The following is a 20,207-nucleotide window of genomic DNA, read 5'->3' as shown; positions in this document are numbered from 1 at the left end:
GTTTAACTGGTAGGGAAAACCCAACCAAAATATGAAAAAAGAGAATCATAGTCTTTTAATATGTAAGAATCTATTTAGAAAAATCATCTATAATTCTAACATTAGTTACAAAAATTGTCCTTTAGATGAATTATTTTTTAATATATTTCATGAGGGTTATTGAATTGCTCTTGAGAAAGGGTTGTTTTAGTAGTTGTGGGTTGTTGTTTGTTTAATCCAAGGAGACTATCTTGTTATTTACATAGCATTACACTGCAGTTTTTGACAAAATATTCTAATCCAAAGAGAGCTATGCAGAGAAAATATACAATGTGCAAGGAATGAAATGACAGTAATATATTATGTTAGCAATAATTTAAAGTTTGGTACAGACATCTCTGAATCACAGGACTGCAATTTTAATAGACAGAGCTTAGCGGTGAGAAAGTCTTCCATGAAATAGTGTTGTGTGAGCACTTTTTTGATAACAGTTTCTTAAGGAAATAATCAGATCAGACTTTATGTCTGTTCATGCCTGTTTTCTTTATGCAATTGTGAATTGTTAGACAAATTTGGCTGAGAAGTTAGAACTTAAATTGACTTTCTTCCAGCAACTGTCACATGAAGTGGTGCCTAGGTAAAGAGAGGTGCCCAAACTGATGCTTCTTTTTGTGGAAACTCACGTGGAAGTGGAAACAGTGGAAAGCCATCCAAATGGTGGATAACAGCACATATTTAATAGGTGGGGTCTTGACCTGCCTCTTACTTTGCTGAATAAATGAACAGTGACCCATGCATCCAGGTGACAGGGGGAGAGCTCATGGCACTGTTGGAGGAGGCCATGAGGGTCTGTCAGGACAATCTGAGACAGGGTAAATTACAAGAGTGTGGAAGGGAACTACTAGCATGAAGTGACATGGGAAATTAACTAATTCAACTGCCCTAGAACAAGTCTTGTTTTCATGTCTTTTATTTACTTTTTCCCTGTGAAATCATTAATGCTCCTCTCCTTTAGGATGTCTAACAAAAATCTTCACATTTCTCTTCCTTGATTTCTCATATGTGCAATGCTATTGGTTTTCTTTCAGTATCTTGGAAATTAACGCATTTTAAAAAAAATTATTTTGTTACTAATCTTCTGGGAAACATCAGTCCAGGTAAGTCTAATTAAAATAATTAGACAGTTGTGTAACATCAGTTTTGGCAAGGATGTGTCATGAAAATGTTATTTAGAGAGAATTTATTCAGTTAATGTGCTGCTGGTCTAGTGATGTCTGATGATAAAAGTGTTCTGGAAAGAATCTTGGCAACAGTGGAGTGTGATAAAACTTTCATGTTTGGAGAAATAATGTGCTGCCTGCTAGACTTAAGAATATAGAAGTGTGCCATCAGTACTGGAATGAGTGAATAAATTGCACAGGGTATATCAGACATCAAATGTTAATGTGAAACAGGAAGTTCCCAAACACATGCAAATCATACACTGATGAATCATTACTAATACTTTTTGAAAGGACTGGCTTAGATTTGCCTAGCACTTTTTTGACTGTGATCCTTCATTTGTTTACTTCTGTCTTCTAAATAAAATCACGGGTACACAGTATGAACAGGAATCCTGCATGTTTCAGCCACTTATTTGCAGAGCTTGTGTTGATCATTCCTTGGGGATAATTCAGGAACTTAATGTAGGTAGCTAAGTTAGCTAAGTAGTCTGCTTGGGCTACCTCTCTAGTCTGTGGAGACTGAGTGATGAACACTTCTAGAAGGTGATTCAGAGCAGTCAGAACCAGCATCTATCTTAACTGGCTATATTAACAGTTAATATTTTAATGGAGTACATATATCGAAGTCTGAATACTCCCATTTGGTGGGAGGCAATAGCTGTAGTGTTATAAGCTCCATGCTGGTACACTAAAAGATATAAAGGGAAAAAGTGGTAGACAATCTCATTTGTTCTTCAGGTTCTGTTGGGGTTTCTCTGCTTGCATCTCATGAACAAAGGTTGCCAAAACATACAGACCTCATTGAAAGTTATTAGTTCTTGTCTTCCACTACGCAAAACTCAATAAAGGAACATTACCTGCACATTTCTTTATGCAGGTGATCAGTCTTTTTTCTGCTTCATGTGAATCTGTTGTTCTATGACACATTTACTATTCGGCAGCTGTTCCTGAGTTTAACATTAAATTTGTACCAAATTTTAAGAGTCAGCAAAAGCACTTGAAATGAATAAACACAGCTGATCACTGACAGGCTGTTAAACATTTGGGAACTGAACCAGGACAGGCTTAGCACTGCTCCAGGGGGCTAAATCTGAAGACACTTCACTCTATCCGAGAACTTCAAGATGAATCACAAACCAGTCATTTTACCTTTTGGTCTTCTAAAGAGACACATTCCTCACACAAGTGGACATCCTTTTCATGGGAGCATGACAATGGTATCTGTCTTACCAAGGATGCTGGATTTTAATTTTAATTTCTTTCTGACATGTTTTAGTACCAGGAAGAAAAAAAATATTATTGGTATCATTGCTTCAGTATTCCTGTAGTCACTGGACATGTCACTTCTGTTGCAAGTACATAATGAAGACAAATAAAAGGATGACCCCATTTGCTCTGTTTCATGATTGCTTGTGATATAATGGAGGACATACAATGAAACCTCAGCAAAGGTCAGCACACAGTATGAACAATGAGGAATACATCTACAATTGTATTAATGTCCCCTCTAGGTGGAAATATTTTGCTGTTAAATAACATGGGATAAATGAGAACACAGACTTACGACTCAGACTCTAAGACCCAATCAGCTTTACAGATTAGGGGAACATGAACCTGTATGCAGAGCCAGCATGCACAGAAGAAGAATCTTATCTTAATATAAATATTAATAGATAAAAAACAATGTGGATATGTTTCTTTTTATTTAAAACAGCCCCTAATCTGGCAGTACAAGTTCCAGTGCCAGAGTGGTCTGAAGAAAACCAAACAGGTTGCCTGTCCCATAGGCTGAGATAGGTACTGAACTGTAAACACAAGGTGTTCAGCAGTGAAGCAGCTGTAGTGATTTAAAGGCTTCCTGCTAGAAGCTTGGGATTTGGCCATGCATAAAAGATTTGCAAATGATATTTGTACATGTGAGAGTCTTACTAGTGATACTCAGCATAATTATAGCATAGTTACATGCCATGAGGACTTTCTTTTTGTGGTGTAACTGGCTGGTTTTGGTTTAGACTTAATCACAAAACAGGACTTTATATCACAAGACTAAGGTAAGAAAAAGTCAGCAAAGACAGAAAAAGAGGGGAGCAATGGGATGTGGTCCTGGGCAACCAGCTTGGTGTGGCCCTGATTGAGAAGGGGTGTTGAATCAAATGACTTCCAGAGGTGCCCTCCGGCCTTAACCATTCTGTGATTCTGTGAATGATCATTTTGTACTTGTTTAACTTGTATTTTAGCTTATACTGAAATAAGTCTCCTGTACAAAAACCCCATGCTTAAGCTCATGGTGTTACCACAGGAAACAAAGGAAAAAAACTGAAATATATGCATGTTTAGCTGAGCTTATCAGAAATAAATCATACTTCATGAATATAACTTTTACACCAGCTTGTTTTTTTCTTGAAATATTTCAACAAAAGTTTATAACTTTTTCAGTGGGGAAGACAAGAATGTAAATCATCCTATCCACTACTTTAGAAAAGAAATGCTTCCTCTCCTAAGGGCAAGAAAGGGAAGGGGAATGAAAATGTAGGAAGGAAAGTAAAGCATTTCCTGAATTCTTAAAACAACTGAAGGACTGTGGTAATATGATGTTGAGCACTAGAATCATACCATATGCTGATGACACACAGGTGAAAATCAGAAATCCCCCCTTGCCATTTTAGACTTCACAGCTATTATTAAAAAATAAAAAAGAAAGCCATAGAATGCAAGATTTCCATTGCTGCTGGAAGAATGATGGAACCCCTTGAAGAACTGATCAGCCTCTGAATTCTCTGATATATTAAATACTGCTTTTCCAATCAGCAGTTTCTTCGTGTGTGGTGTAGGTGTGTTCTTGGAGGCATATTTCATTGCCTTTTTTATGATTGAATTGATTTTTATGATTGAATTGGCTGATTTTCAAAAACTACTGTAAATCCAATAATATTAACTATGAATTCAGTGTTATTTAATCTGGGAAATTCAGTCTTAGGTGTACAGTCACGTTATGAAGGTGCTCTTGTCAGTGATGGGTGGAAGTCAGAGGTGTCTCCATATGCCACCTAGCTGATGCAGAACAGGAATTGGTTGATGTTGCAAAGTTCTGCTGTTGGCTCACCAGAGCCAGTTTTTCATTTACTGAAAGAATAGAGGCAGTCTTACTGCACAGGGAGATTGAAACTCTAGAAAATACTGATGAATGGGCCAAGGATGGCCAGAAGTGGAACTGGCTTCTGTAATGTGGGATTCTTTTCTTCTGGAAGTGAACTAGGAAAATAATTATTCTCACAGCTGGCTGAGCTGTCATGTGGAAATAATGATCAGGCAGAAGCAGCCAGGTCTGGCTTGAAACCAGCTTTCAGTATTGAGCCTTGGTGTCCCACTCACTGCCTTTCCCCTGACCTCTACAGGTGTTTGGCTATAAAATTTAGTTGAACGAACAACAAGATGTTCTCTGAGCACTATAGTGTGGAAAATGAATAGTTACATTTTCAACAGTTGTTTGATGACAGGTTATTTTTTGCAGGAGATGAATTGTTTTAATGGGTGATTCTGTTCTGCTGTGTTCTTAAGCCTCATATCTCATCACTCCAACCTGTATGTTTATTCTCACAGACATAAACTAGGTAAGCTGAAATACAGATGTCAACTGTAGTCAATCATTTTATGAATTATTACCTTTTGTGACTGATTTTACTGAATCTCTTAGTTCTTGGGGTCCTCCATTTTAGTAGGGGGTTGTACCTTTCCACTGGAATATAGCAGGGTGCTGGCTACCAGTTTGATGGCAGTATTTAAGCCCTCCCTGAATGCTTCTATGCCTGACAAGCAATGATGCTGCTTTATTCCAACTTACTGACCTTATTAGAACTTTCCTGCTGGAGCACAACTAAATTTTTGCAAAGAAGATGCTGTCTCTATGTCAAGACCTCCTACAAGAGAAGCAGAAGTTTCATTGAGAATTATTCCAACACACAACCTTGTGTGAGTCTGACCTCACTGATCTGCAACTGTCTCAAAAGAGCAATTTTAAAATGAATAGGCCTGGCTAGGGTGGAGGAGCTGGCTGGCCAGAGCTGAGCAGGGGTGACCCCTCGGGATGTGATAAGAGCTATTGGGTGGAGGCTATTCCTCTTCTGAGCACCAGCCTTCAATGCTGGGACATCCCTCCAGGCATGCTAATGGTGCTGGAGCAGAGCAAGGATGGCATCAGGAAGAAGCCCCTTTCCTGAGGGCCAACCTTCAATGCCGGGACACCCCTGGAGGCACAATGTACCTGGTTAAGTGGCTGGAAGAGAGGAGGAATGGCTTCTGGAGGAAGATAAGAATTGATGACTGGGTCGGGGACTACACCCTTCTGCTCCCCTCCAGGCAGCCTGCCTGCTAACCACCCTGGCTGACTGACAGCTGCCCCTTGGGAACAAAAGGACAAAAGGGGGAACAAAAGGGGGTGTATATTGCTGTCCATGCTCTGACTGTGTTGTCGCCTTTTGACCCACCACCATTACTGCACCAGACCCTGTCCAGGATCAGCACCATCCTGAAGAACCTCGCTGGACAGCTGGACCCCTGGTAGTGACTCTCTCTCTCTCTCTCTCATCTTTCCCACCTTCTTACTCTTTATTTCTCCTCTTCTCTCTTTCCTTCTTACCATTTCTTACCACTTTTTCTGTCTCTTTCTTAGATCTTCTTTTTCTCTCTACCTCTTTCCTACATTTTTGCCTGTGTCAATTGTCAAATAAAATCTCCTTGCACTCGACCATTTTCTATGGTTGGACTTTGTTTTGCGTATCCAAACAAAAATAAATTTTAATGTTACCTTGGACCGTAACAAACCTATTCTTAAGTTTTACTGATAAGGAAAGGTAACAAAATAGGTGATTTTTAATGAAGGGCCAAGCAGCATTGCCCATCCAGCATCACTCACTGTACTGGAATTTAAACAATCCTCAGTACTTTAACCATACATACTAAAAAACTAATATAAAGTTCCCCAAAGGTTTATTAAAAAGCCACTACCAAAGAGTTCTGCATTTTTCTTCAGAACTCAGATGCCATTGTTCAAGCAAACACCTGAACAAGACAACTCTCACAGGAAATCTGCATTTTAGATTGTTTATGTAAGCATCAGTGGAAAGTAACACATGGATTTCCTGGCAAATTTCTGTAGATAAAGAAAAATTTATAAGCAAAAGATGTACTAGTTTGGTAGCATTTCTGCTTTAATTCTTACCTCAATAAAATAGTGCATATAAACACATTCCCTTTTCAACATTACTTCACTGTTCAATGACAACTGTCATGGCTTAATGCTGGGCCAGCAACTAACCGAGTGACAGATGCTGTCTTTAATTCCCCTCCCTGATAGAGAAAGGAGAGAGAATAAGGGAGAGAGACTTATGGGCTGGAAACTACACAGTTTTAATGAAACAGTAATGATAAAAAAGGAAAAAAAAAAAATCTACCCAAGACAATATCACATTCCTTCCTTCTTCCCCTTAGTAACTCTCATGTCACCACCAAGGCTGCAGGACAGGCTCTGGAAAAGTCCCAGGCTGGGCTGCAGGGGTAAGAAGCAGTAGGGAGCTGGAGGCAGGAACACAGATTCAGGAGGGTACAGCTCATGACCACGGGCAGATGAATGGATGAAATTGTGCCAGGATGCCAGCCATGGATGAAGAAGCAGAAGAAGGAAGGGGATTGACCCTGATGATCCCTCAAATTTATACCGAGAGTGACATGTATGGGATGGAATATTCTGTCTGGTTAATTTTGGTCATCTGTCTTCTCCTGTCATCCCCAAAGGAAGGCTAAAGGTGTGACCCTTTTACTCCCTTTCTCTTTCTGGAGTGTAAGCCTTAACTAGAAACATCAAACATTATTAGTCCTAGAAACAGACACTGACTGAGAAACTTACTGCTAATTTTAGCAAGTGCAGCTATTTGGAAGAGACTCATCTGCAAGCAAAATTACAAGAAAATTAGTTATATCCTGACCCGAACCAGGACAACAAAGTAGACTTGAGGTCTTCATGTTGAAAAAAAAAATTGATTTGGGGTATAAAAGAAGAATATGATATTAGAAGTATGATAAAAGTCATAATAGGAAATTGCTGTGAACTGTCTTCTCATACTCAAATGGAGACAAATCAGATGAAGCCAGCAAGTGACACGTGGAAACAAACTGAAGTCTATGATTCTTCACACAGTATGTCTAGTAGCAGTGGAGCCCATTCACTCCAAAATATTTTGGATGCTGATATTTTAGAGTTTAAAAACTGCTTAAACTCACAAAAGAAGAATTTGTTTAAGGTTACTAACTAGTAAGACAACAGCACAAAGGCAGAAGTATCACGGCTGTGGCTGTGGATTGCAAGAAAATGTATCAGATAATAAGATTGAACTGTTTTCTATTCTGTCATGAGTGATTGGCAGAAGCAAGCAATGCAACAAATGTTTCATGGAATCTTGCCAGAGGCTGGGGCAGGAGCTGTGGGAAGAGAAACAGTTTTACTTGTGTGATATCAAGCTCTTCACATCTCTTCCGACAGCTTAGAGAGAAGCTACTTCATTGTTTTATGGGATATTAGTGATTTTTTTTCTCTTTAACAAAAAAGAACTGTTATATAATATTTGTTCCAATGGGGAAAAAATGAGTTAAACATCTGAAGATGCCTTTGGACATATTAAAGGAGAAGAAAAGAGCAAAATTAATTAATTTTTGCATAAGCAGTTGGTTTCCTGTCAAGCACAGCGATGAGATATGGGGCTTTCTGTTTTCCTTTTTTGTACCTGTGAGAGTATAATAGAAATTATTGCCCATTGAAATTGGCAAGGGAATAGAACACATTACACTTTTTGTGTAATACCACACATTTTAAATTTTTTAAATTAGACTAGCTTGGCAGGCAGTTTTGCTTTGGTCAGCTTTCAGCTTAAGACAAGTACTAACACAGTAATAAACATCAGGATTATGATAGGTAAAGACCAGACGACTTTTTTTCTGAATTGCCATTATCATAGCATATAAATATTAACATATATTATTAGGATGTTAATGTTCACATTGTATTCCAAGTCATAAGCAAATATATGGCAAATGGTAATTCTAAATAATGACAATGGACAGAGCAATTAGCCTAGAAGCTAATTGACATCTAGCCTAGAAGAGTTCAAGAACACTGACTTGGTTCATTGTTTGTCATGAGCAGGGGGTAACTACCCTGGCTCTGACAAATCCATAAGGCAAATGACTCTCAGTCTCCCCACACATGATGAGTTTCATCTTCATAAATACTTTTGAGACTGTATCTGGTGGGTGAATTAATTACCTGTCTGTGAGGTGACAGCATTTTGGTCCCTGGGAAGAGTCAAGGTTTCCAATGCATCATAGAAGAAAGCCTTCACTGCCTAGTAATTATCCAGCACACTATCATCACATTTACAAAAGCACTGGGATCACACTGTAAAGAGGCAATTTCAATTTCCCTAGAAGAATTAACAGTCACTGTGGTCTGGAGTGAAGTTTATCCATCAGCAGAAGTTGATACAGAGAGCTGAGTGTATTTGGAGTCTTTCCAGACACAGAGAGAGAAGAGAAAATGCTTATTTTTTTAGAGGGTCAGCAGCTTCAGCTGCATAGCTGCAGGTTTATGCAGGGAATGGCCAATTGATTTGAGCAGGGACTAATATCCATCAAAGCTATTATCAAAAAATAATTAAACAAAAGAAGACACAGCCTGCTTGCACCATGGCAGGGAAATGGATTGAATTCCCTGTTCATAAAACTGAACATGAGGACTGTGCATCCAAATACTTGCAAAATTAAATTGCTGCTGTCCCAGGAAAGAACAGAAAATGCTCAAGGGGACCAAACTTTTAATTGTACAGTAGTGACCTTATGGTTTCTTTAGTTCCATAACTTCCAGATGTCACAGGGGCTCAATGTCCCTCAAGTCTGGACAAAGCTCTCATCTGCTTTTACTCTCTTCCTGCTTCTCATTTCTTCCTGAGGTGGACAACTCCTTGCAGGTCTCATCTCTCCTCTCAGCTGGAGAGGGAAGGAATGGAAGAAGTTCTTCCTCAACAAGGATAAATCACACTAGCTCAGTTGTCCTCAACCACTGCCTCTCATATGTGTGATTTTCCACTCAATAGTTTGTCTCCAAGTTTTTTTCTCATAAATCTAAAATTGGTTTCATAAAGTGGCCACTAATTGGATACTTTGTGCCTAATCTACAAACCTTTTCTTAGCTAACCCCAAATGGATTTTAAACAGTTATGTTTTGTTCCAGCCAGATACTACAATTTTCATAAATTGTAATATCTATGAATTATATATAATACAATATTTATTTTAAAAATATAAAAAATTAAGTCCACAGGATGAAATGTACCTGGCTATTTTGGCTTTAAATCTTATGAGTTTACAAATGTATGTTGAGAGTGCTTACCTCTCCTTAGGAGTACAAGTGTCTTGTTGCATCCACAGATTCACAGACATTTCATCTTGTCAGTCCCTGTATGCTATTTTTGCAGTGCCTTTGAAAACGATGTGCTCAGATTGCAGATATGATGTAGGTCCACTTAATGTACTTTTGAAGTGATTGGTACCTGAGCCATCAACAGGTAAGAAGTAATCCACAGCATTTAAAACATTCATTGCTGATGTCTCAGAAAACGTTATCTATGTCACGCAATGCTGGATTTAGTTGTCAATTGCTATTTTTAAAAAATAATAATTAAAAAATGTATGAAAGCACTGGAAGTGTTCCTTACTATTACTCAGTGATCTTAGTAAAAGTACTAAATGGCCTCCCAGTTTAATTTAAATAATTTTTTTCACTTAAAATTTTACTTAAGACCTTCATATGGCAATAATAAAAACCAAACCAAACCAACCAACCACAGCAACAAAAAAAAACCCCAAACTCCACAAGACAAGAGAATAGATAAAGAAAGGAATACAAAACTTGCTTATATTGCTAGTTCTATTTGAAGCCTAAAATACTCATCTCATCTTAGTCAATGTCTTTTACAGAATATGAACGTTGTTCAAACAATGAGAACATATCTTAGGGAATGATTTTTAAATTCTGCAAATATGAGCATACCTAAACAAAAGCAGAGAATGGTACATTCATGGAAGCAAAATATTGACAATAATTGATTGTGATAGAACCCCTTCATCATAAGAGCCTCAACATGAAGGGTGAAAGCTGACAAATGGGGTCATACTCAAACCTTATTTACTACTCTATTGCTGCAGTACTTTTCAGATAATTTATGTTCCAACTCAATGGCAGAAACCCTTTTTATTGCAGTGACCCAATCACTACTGTCCATGGTATAACTGCCCACAAGCAGAGGAATCTGTAAAATACCTCTATGAAAAATGTGAATTGGTGTCCTGTACCTGGATTAATTGTAGATATATAGGTTATATGTCTATATAACCTATATATCTATATATCTATATATATAGATATATATCTATATAATTATATGGATATATAACCATATAATTTGGTTATATGGACCTTTCATTCTCACTAATTGTAAAGCACTGAAACTATAGGACAACAGTAGTGTTATAAAGTGAAACACTAGGCTATTTTTTCCTAAATCATTAGGTTTCAGGTGAATTAGAGACATGATGTTGGTTTTATTTCCTGGAAGCTGAAGCACCCTGATGTTTCATATTAATGGCATTTAACATCTAATAACCTTACTGTCATTGATACTAATTCTCCAAGTTCTTTCTCTGGTTTTATTTTGAAAATTAATATGTGAAGAAATGCCCTAGTACTTACTTCGATTTTCTCTCTTCTTTTTGGGGAAGCTTCCAAAATTATTAGCTAAATCCTCAATCAGTTAAAGAAGTGGATTCAGGGATAAAATAAAGTGTCCTTAAATTCTACAGAATTCTATTAGCTTTTATTACTTGTGCCCAGTGATGATAAGTAAGTTGGCAAGGCTTTCATGGAAAAAACACTCTGGTCAATTAACTGAAAAGGAAGATTTACCTGATTATAATGACTAGGGTCTTAAAATATCCTTAGAAAATCAGATATTTTGATTAGTTTTTATCTACTATTTTTAACCTTTTTCCCCATTTTTTTGTGAATTTTAGAACAGCTAATGTTCTTTGACTCACTGCTCCAATTTTCCTGTTCTAGTTTACTAACTCTGTATCAGAGAATGTTGTCATTGCACATGAAATATCAGTAGTAGGTGTGCAAGTGTAGTAGAGTATGATAGCAGAACACTTTAATGGCTCCTGCACTCTGAAAAAATCACCAAGTAGTAGTGATTTCTGTGGATTTTCTCAATCCAGGCTTACAACCACTCATATCAAGGTCAAGGAGAGAACAAAGACTCAGTTGTGTTGAGAAGGGGTGCCCATATCACTTTGACAGGAAGATGCAATATTTAGAGGCATAACAGAAGGTTCTCATCAAGCTGTCTTTATGTTGCCTTTTCTTCCTTGAAATGCTACAGCTGAGCTCTAATTCAAACGCCTGGTACTCAGGACTCCTTTGCATTGTTCTTCTAAAAGAAAAAAAACACAGAAAGTGGGTTGCACAATAAATGCCTATTTGTATCATTGCCATTCATATGGAAACTGTATTGGACTATTAATGTGAGTATCTTTATTTTCCTATTTCTTTGTCAGGCCCCAAACTGAGAAGATGTTAATTTTGTAATTCCCATTCACAGAAAAATAATGCATCTGATTAAAGTGTTCCTGTTACAAATTTTCATTTTGGGGATAAAACAGGATCTTCTTCTCTCCTATACATTATAAAAGTGTGATCTGTAAAGTGCATTTTTTGCAATACCAAAAGGAAGCATCACCGAGTAAATGAATTTGCTGTGATTTTGGACCAGGCAAGATAAAATGGTGTTCTAAAAATTCTACTCATTTTTATCACAATGAAAGACAAGACTGGAAACTGAAGAAAACTTCTGAGAAGTATTTACAGCAACAGCTAATACAGTTCTTGAGATGGAAGTTCTGCAGAACATATTGTTATTTAGAGAATACCAAGCAACAAATATGCACAGAAATCCATAAGCCAAAAGAAAAAAAAAGCCAAAAAATATCATGTTATTTAATTTTTTAATTGAAAGGCTAAGACTTCTGTATTGAGACTCCGTATAAGGAGGCTTTACTCAGAGATTAATAATTTGGCTCCTTAACTGTTTGGCTAATTGGGAATTTCTGGAGACCTTCACCCAGGATAAATGCATGGCATGAAATCTAGATACCAGTGACCTTTTCAGGTGTATAAATTATACATTGTTCACATTTTCATATGTCTTTGTTTTTCTTTGTTCTGGGGAACTGAAAGGTGGCAGAAACATAACTTTTCTAAGCTGAATCTTCAGCTAATTAGTCTTCTTTAATCAGTAGTCCCTATCTTGGAGACCTCATTTGATGTTTCCTACTATTTTGTCATTTTGCCAGACACTCAGACCTTTATTTTCTCTTTCTTCCATTAGTATGTGTCTTCTCAGCAAGATTACTGATGACACAAAGCTGGGAGGACTGCCTGACACCCCAGAAGGCTCTGCTGCCATTCAGAGGGACCTAGACAGGCTGGAGATTTGGGCAGGGAGAAATTTAATTAATTACAAAAAGGGCAAGTGTAGAATCTTATGCTTATGCTTGCACCTGACCTTTGACACTTGGACTTTGTCTCCTGGATCCAAACCAAAAGAAATTTTAATGTTACACCAGACTGTGACACTGAAGTAAAAAGCATCTTAAGCAACCACTATTCTTCTAAAGGGAGTACAACTTTCCTTATATCTCACTATACTGTGTGCATTATACAGTGGGATGCTGGTGTAGAAGTAAAGCATTAAGTAAGACAGGGAAGGGAAGACTCTTTCAGCTGCTCTCCTGGGTGCCTATGTCCTGGCTGACAAAGTCATCCCTCTGCAGCCATGCTTATTGCACTTCTTGTATTATGTTGGAATAAATCAAAGTGTCATTGAGCTTTTCTGCAGGGAACTTGGCATCTAAACTAGACCTCAGTAAGTAGTAAATGGCTATGTATAAAAAACCTTGCAGCGTTGGGGATCAACAAGATAAATTTTTGTGGCAATGTACAAGCTATATATGTTCTGTCTTGTTCTAAGTAGACACTCCAAATGCGAGATAATTAGAAATTCCTTGACATTTAGTAGGAGGTGTATGGGATCTGTGTTACATCCAGGTGTGGTGGGTTAGCCTTAGCTAACAGCAAAACTCCCCACCCAGCCACTCTCTCACTTGCATCCTCCGGGGGAGAAAGAAGGAAAACAGGAACAAAAAAGCTCATGGGTTGAGGCGAAGATAGGTAGGTTGATTGCTAATCACTGCTGTCAACAAAGCAAACTCAGGGGAAATTAACTCATAAAATTCTAATTGCTAACTTGACTAGTAGGAAACAGAAAAACAACAAAACCATACCTTTCCTCCTCACTTTCTCAAATTCATCTTCACTCCTTCACTCCAGACTCCAGCAGTTATGATTGGTACATGGTGGTTCCTCTCCACTGTTCTCTCCTCACACTTTTTGCCTGGTCCAGGATGGGTCCTCTACAGGCTGCAGGGCCATCTCTGCCCAGCTGTGGACCACCACCTCTTCAGTCACCTCTTCTGACCTTGGTGCTCCCTCTGCTGCTTCCCACTCTTTTTGTTCCCTCCTTCTCTTTCTCTGTCACATTGCCTGCTCTTCCTTACACACACTGTCCCTGAGAAATTGCCACTTTGTCTGCAGGATTCAGCTGTGCCCTGGAGTTGGCTGGTTGGACCTGGCTGGAACCAGCTGTGTCTAACATAGGGCAGCCCCCACTGCTCCTCAGAGCCACCCTGCAGTCCTCTGCCTGGAACCTCAGTGCCTGCACACAGTACACAGGTAACCATCAAAATATCTTATGCAGACTTTTCAACCTCCCTCAAGAAATTTTTCCTGTGCCTGGAGCAATAGGGATGAGCCATTGAGACAGGCTCTCATTTACTGGGAAGTTTTAAATTAGACAAAATTGAACTCCAGCTCTGATGTGGGTATCAGTGTGAAACACTGAATGAGGACTGAGGTCTGTGAACAGGGTCTGTGGTCTGTGCTAGGGAGAGCAGGCAGCTCTGAGGGGGGGGACTTACTTTTGGCTGAGAAGTGCAAAATTGACCTCATTGGGTTTGCTCAAATACAGATTTTCAGAGGTGCTGGAAATTTACAGTTCCTGTTGACTGCAGCAGGGTTTTAGCACGTCAGAGAAAGGTGCATATTTTTGAGAAAAAGCCAAGTGACAAGCCTCCCATGTGGGGAGGTTCACCAACCTCCATGGGGCAGAGGACTCCTGAACCCCATTGCAGAGCTGTGCAGGTGCAGCTGTGCAGTCTTCAGGCAACAGTCTGGTTTCTGCACCACCTCACCTGTTTTAGACTTTGCTGATATAGGCAAGCCATAGTTTCCTATGGAAAATCTCACCATTTCTACTTTCACAGTCTCTTGGCTGTCATTTTCCCTGTTGTCTAGGCTATAAATTAATCAATTGGACATTACATTTGTCTGCATTGGTTATGTTGCATTTTAAACAACCACTTTGGTGGACATATGTGATTTTGATACAGACAAAATCCTACCTTGAATGGCTGCAGCAATCATTTAACTTTTCATATGTCAGTGTAAAAAACACTAAGAGAAGTATTGCTAAAAGCTCATGAGGAGCAACTGCAATGCCTAATGATTGATATTTCCAGTCTATTTGTGAGAAATGCTGTGTCTTTATATTCAGATGGTTTGTATATTCTTAGAAGAAATTTTGTATACCTATACACCCTTGTCCTCCACAGGAAAACGTATCACAACCACTGGTACAAGGTTTATATTCTTTATTTTCCAAAATTGATAACAATCAGCATAGGACTTTGCAATATTTTAAATTAATTTGAGTAAAATCATGCAATTCAAGTAATTTTTTTTAAGTTTCTAGGTTAATTTAAAAAGAATAAATTCTTGCCACTTTGAGAGTGGACCTGTTTCTCCTCTTCTTTGAGTCAGTGATGGAGATTAAGAAGCAACAACAAATCATTGCGTTTATATCACTTATTTGGGGTTATTAATTGTTTGTATTTCCAAAGTTTGAGATATCTAATTGACACATGATGTAAATGAGATCTGGAACATTTCTTGTCATCTCCCAACTGATTAAGAAAGATTTAAGAAAGAATGGATTAAGAAAGGATTAAGACTAATTATAATGAAAATAAATAGTTTGAGAAAAGATCCTAAAGAAAATAACAGCCTACGGTATATTAAAATTTTGTCCTGATTATTTGAATTAGATAAAATATCGAACTAAATTAACCGATTTTCAGAAAGATAATTTCATTTTAAGACAGCTTTCACAGTAAAAACCTAGGGTGATAACATCCATAGTAATATATACAAAATCACAAATTGGGAAGGGAAAAAGTCACTGGGAATATAAAAAGGACCACTGAAAGACAGCTAAAGATTGTCATTTTACCATGAAATATTCTCTGTTGGTAGCTCTGTCCCCAGAGCAGATTTCACAGGTGACTGTGGAGACATTCACCATCAGTGTTTTATCTGCACTGTGCTCCTATATGGGAAGAGTTACTCCTGTAGCAGAACCTGTTCCTGCCTCTTTCCAGAACCCCCTGTCTAGACTGCTTGTTGCAATGACTTTTGGTGAGGCACAGGACCTGTGCAATATGAGAGCTCATTAAGACTAAGGATCCAGTTCTCATAAGGCCATGACCTGTAATTGGACGGAACCAACCTGACCCAGCAGTTTAACAGCAAAGCTTTCTGAATTGTACTAGCGTGCCAAAGACTCAGTTGTCCCAAACTCAAGTGAGTAAATTATTGGGTTAAGGTGAGTCGGCAGGGAGAGGGGGTTGGGGAAGGGGCTGATGTTATCTTGAACTATGCTAGAAATTAAAAACACAGTGTATAGTTACTGGTGTGATCATGCTCCATATGTAGCCAGGTTATACAAAAACCACCAGGTTGCTTCACCAGCTAACTATGCAAATCAGATAACCGCTGCACATTTCACAGATTAAATTCAAAAATATAGTAAGGAAATGCAAACAAATAGCAGCTTGTAAAAATGCATAATTATTTACATTGCCAGACATAGAGACAACTGAGAGGTCAGTTTTCAGTTACATGCCTTCACATGGATCAAATACCCTCCCATTTCTTTCTTAAGGCAACAAAAGCATTATTTCTACAGAAATGCACAAATGAAGGTTGAGGGCTGGTTTACTTACTTCCAGTACTCATCAAAAAGTTACAAAGAGTAGTGCACTTTGAGGAAGTTCTTTCATTTCATCTAGTAAAATCATTTACCCAGATTGTTTAATTTTGTTTTGTTTTATTTTGTTTTGTTTTGTTCATGGATCTGAGGTTGTATTCATATTGGCATGTTTGGAAATTTGTTGCTGCTTTGGTTTTTTGAGTGTTACCCCATATCGTAGCCTTTCATCTGACATGCTAATAGCAAGTGGTTGGCTAGTATATGCTCTGCTTACATGGTCTTCTCTGCAAGTCAATTTGATTTACCCAGAAAAGAAAAGTTAAATTGCCAAGCTTCTTTCATTTGTTTCTTGGGATCTTCATGTTGGTAAAACATTGGTTTTCATCACCTTTGCTCTGCTGTTTCACTTCCTGTGCTCACTTTGGGCTTTAGAGAGTGAGGAGTTTGTAATTCACCAGCAGGCAGGGCAATCTGACCGTGTTTTTACTGCTTCAGTGAAACAGAAATATTAATAATTTCAATGACTTGCAGAGACAACTTACTGATAGTATATTGAGGTGCTCCAGGTACATGCCAGCTTCAGGCTATGCTGGTCAATGAGAAATAAAAATAGCACCAGTCACAGCGAATTTTCATGACTTAGCGAGGCTTTTTCTTGTCAGCAGTTTGATTGGACACTAAGAAGAAATGATTTAGGGTTGTAGGTAATCTTGTAATATTGCTGATATAAGAGTGACATTCAACCTTTCACTCCTCAGGTAATATTAAATGGAAAACAGACTCACTTCAATGCTGAGCAGGTAGGCAAAGAAAAACAAGAGCAAAAAATGCAGGAAAACACACACACACATGCTCTCACTCACACAGTCAGGTCAATGTTTTGTTAGCATTGCAGCCTTTCTATGAGAAATGGAGCACGTTTACATTTCTACCTTTGTCAAACACAGTTCGTTACTCTTTGTTTTGCCTCTGCCCCATGGAAACTTTTTCCAGGTGCATGCGTCCAGGTGGCTCACATTCCTGCAATGGCAAGTACCACTGTAACCACTGTGGACCTCAGCAGAAAAAACTGAAGTGCAAAATGTGAGAGATCACAGGACTCAGTCTCCCTACTGCCCTGGTTTCCTTGTCTTTCTCTTGGAAGTCTTCGGGTGAGTCGTTTCTTCCTTGTTTGAAGGAGGATTAGTGGGAAATTGCAGCTCGAATCCATTAGGTCCATTTAGGAAGACACATTGAAAATAGCGGACAGGAGCTAGGAAAACAAGGAAGAGATGGTTAATGGTTGTGTCTTCCAAATGGGATGATGAGTCTGTTCCATGCTCTTTGAGAAAATATCTGTATAATTTAATTCCCATTAAGTGAATTATAACAACACAAATCTCAAATGTGATCACAAGCCAGGTTCCACATATCAACAAGATTTTAACTAAAAGACTCAATGACATATCTTTGTAGCACACGATGAGATACTGACAATTTCATGTGTAAATCCATTATTCCTATCAATGTTATAATCCTACTTCTCCCAAAGTATCTGCATATTGGAGAAGCTGAATGGAAACACCTGAAATTCAAACAAATACTTTCTGATTTTATATTTCACTACCACTTTCAGGTACATTGAGGAAGTCCAGAAGAACTCACATCTAACAGTGATAATGAAATGTTTTATTAGGCTTCAAATGAATAATCTTTTATTCTGAATAAAGGAATCATAAATTGCAGTACCTTTTCACAGTCAGGGAGGTTTTTTCTCTTTTGATTTTTGAGCACTAACCAGTGTAGTCACACTTCTTTCCACTGTGTTTTAAAAGCTTTCAAGCACATATACTTTAGTACAGATGAAATTGATCTTATTAGTTCCAAAAGCTGATTTTTGAGCTTCGAGATTACAGTCTGTTATGAGTTTGGGAAAATGATTGGAGAAGGAATGTTGGCTTCTGAAACAAGTTAGTTTTCATGCAGTTAATTTTCTGGTGACTTTTTCTTTCCACTGCTGTTCATGTAATATTAAAAATCCTAGCTGTTCCCTGTGACAGCTTTAAATTGAGATCGACTCCAGGGCTCCCTCTGTTTTAAACTGAGGTGTGGGCTTTATTTATTGGCAGCCAAGTCACAGTAAATGATGAAACAGAGAGCAGTGTGTCAGAAATACCAGTATATGCAAAATACCGACTCATGCAAAGGTTAAGTCTTTGTAATCTAAAAGGCACACCGGAAAATGGGATTGGAAATCAGATCCTTCTGCAAATGACTTGCTGCTTTTCCTCTAAATCTAAGAATGGAAACTATTTTTTTCCCCCCAATTTTCAGCATTTCTGATGTTCCTCTGAAGAGAGAAAGCTGAGATTTCTTCAGAAAATAGAGACAAAGTAGCATCCATGGATAGAGCTCACAGCCCAAGTGTGGCAGACCAAGGTTCCCCCGTGGGGCTTGACAAGCCAGTGACTAAGTGCTTGGTGTGGATGTGCTGTCTCCTCAAGCATTGGCCATTTTATTGAGGCACTTGGGCAAGGCAAGAAAGTTTCTAGGCTATATTATAGCTTCAACAAATATATTATTTCATTCTTGAACTAAGGTAATTTTTGTGAGTAAAACTGACTTAAAGCTGTATAATGCCACAAACCCCACTATGATTTAAAAAGTGCCCTTCTGAAGCGTTCTGTCAGATGTTCCTTAATCAGACCTTCTTATGTAAAAAAATCAAACACACAGTGTCCTAAAATTTAATCCAAAAAGTGACAGTTTGATACAAAAGAAATATCTTAGAGGAAGAAAGCTGCCAACTGAAAACTCCCTTTCCACTGTTTAAATAGGAAATATTTCCTCATATTCCTCTTACATATATAAAAATGAAAATAGAAAAGTCAAAAACTTTTATTTATGAAGAAGGTAAGTAGGGTACCATGCATTTTCTAGCCCCAATAAATACTAAGATATAGTTTACTTAAGTGTAAAAAAAATAATTTACTCCTCTGTATTTTACATGCAATCAGAATGCAAAAACTTAGCTTTGTCTTTAAATACTTTCAAAAAGTCCCAATGCAAACTGACTTGTATAGCTACATATAAAGAACCCCAAAAGAAAAATGTATGTATATTGTAAAGAAAAAACAAGGAAAAAAATGTTTTCTTTAATTGTTATTAAAAAAACTTATCTTTAAAATGTGTCTGTAACATCAGGCTTTGAACTAGCAAGTTATCAGTGTCATACTCTATGGTGTGAGTAAAGACGTAAGAGGAATTCACCTGTAGCAGGTACATCCTAGCCTCTGAGGCATAAGCAAAGCCAATAGGGGAATTTAGCTGTAGTTACTTTTCTCTGAAAAAAAGATTTCTGACAAAAGAGAAAGATAGATTCTGCTTAAAAAATAAATTAAAAAAAAAAAATCAAAGTCCACAAAAAGATTAATTAAAACTCTTTGTTTCATTGTGAGAAAGGATAAAATAAAAATAAAATGAAATAAAAACCTATAGCAGAGGATTTTAAGTATCCAAGCATCCAAAAGCAACTCTTAACAAAAAATTTCAAACTTTATGTTTTGGTTTTCAAAATTTTAAATTAAAATTTTCTGAAATTATTTGGAAAATCTACATATACTTCTGAGAAAAATGTTTTAGTTTTTAACTGGAATGCCATCTGAAATGGAATGAATCTGAAATGTTTAATTTTGAAATTAAAAGTTGTCGTTTTCTTCAGGTTTTTTTGAGAGTTAGATGAGCTGAAGCACAATGCTTA

The 20,207-nt window shown here is 37.7% G+C and overlaps 1 protein-coding gene across 1 annotated transcript in view; it reads right to left on the bottom strand.

Moving 5' to 3' along the window:
- Positions 1-15,989: 15,989 nt before the first annotated feature.
- The window catches only part of TRDN (triadin), a 212,082-nt gene continuing 207,864 nt past the window's right edge, over positions 15,990-20,207 (bottom strand). Inside the window, 1 exon segment of the mRNA XM_071742449.1 lies at positions 15,990-17,720. Within this exon segment, the coding sequence (XP_071598550.1) occupies positions 17,578-17,720 (143 nt within the window). The 3' untranslated portion in view covers positions 15,990-17,577.

Source organism: Heliangelus exortis, chromosome 3 (assembly GCF_036169615.1).
Source record: "Heliangelus exortis chromosome 3, bHelExo1.hap1, whole genome shotgun sequence".
Classification (NCBI taxonomy): domain Eukaryota; kingdom Metazoa; phylum Chordata; class Aves; order Apodiformes; family Trochilidae; genus Heliangelus; species Heliangelus exortis.
This window is presented reverse-complemented; position numbering and strand designations above follow the sequence as displayed.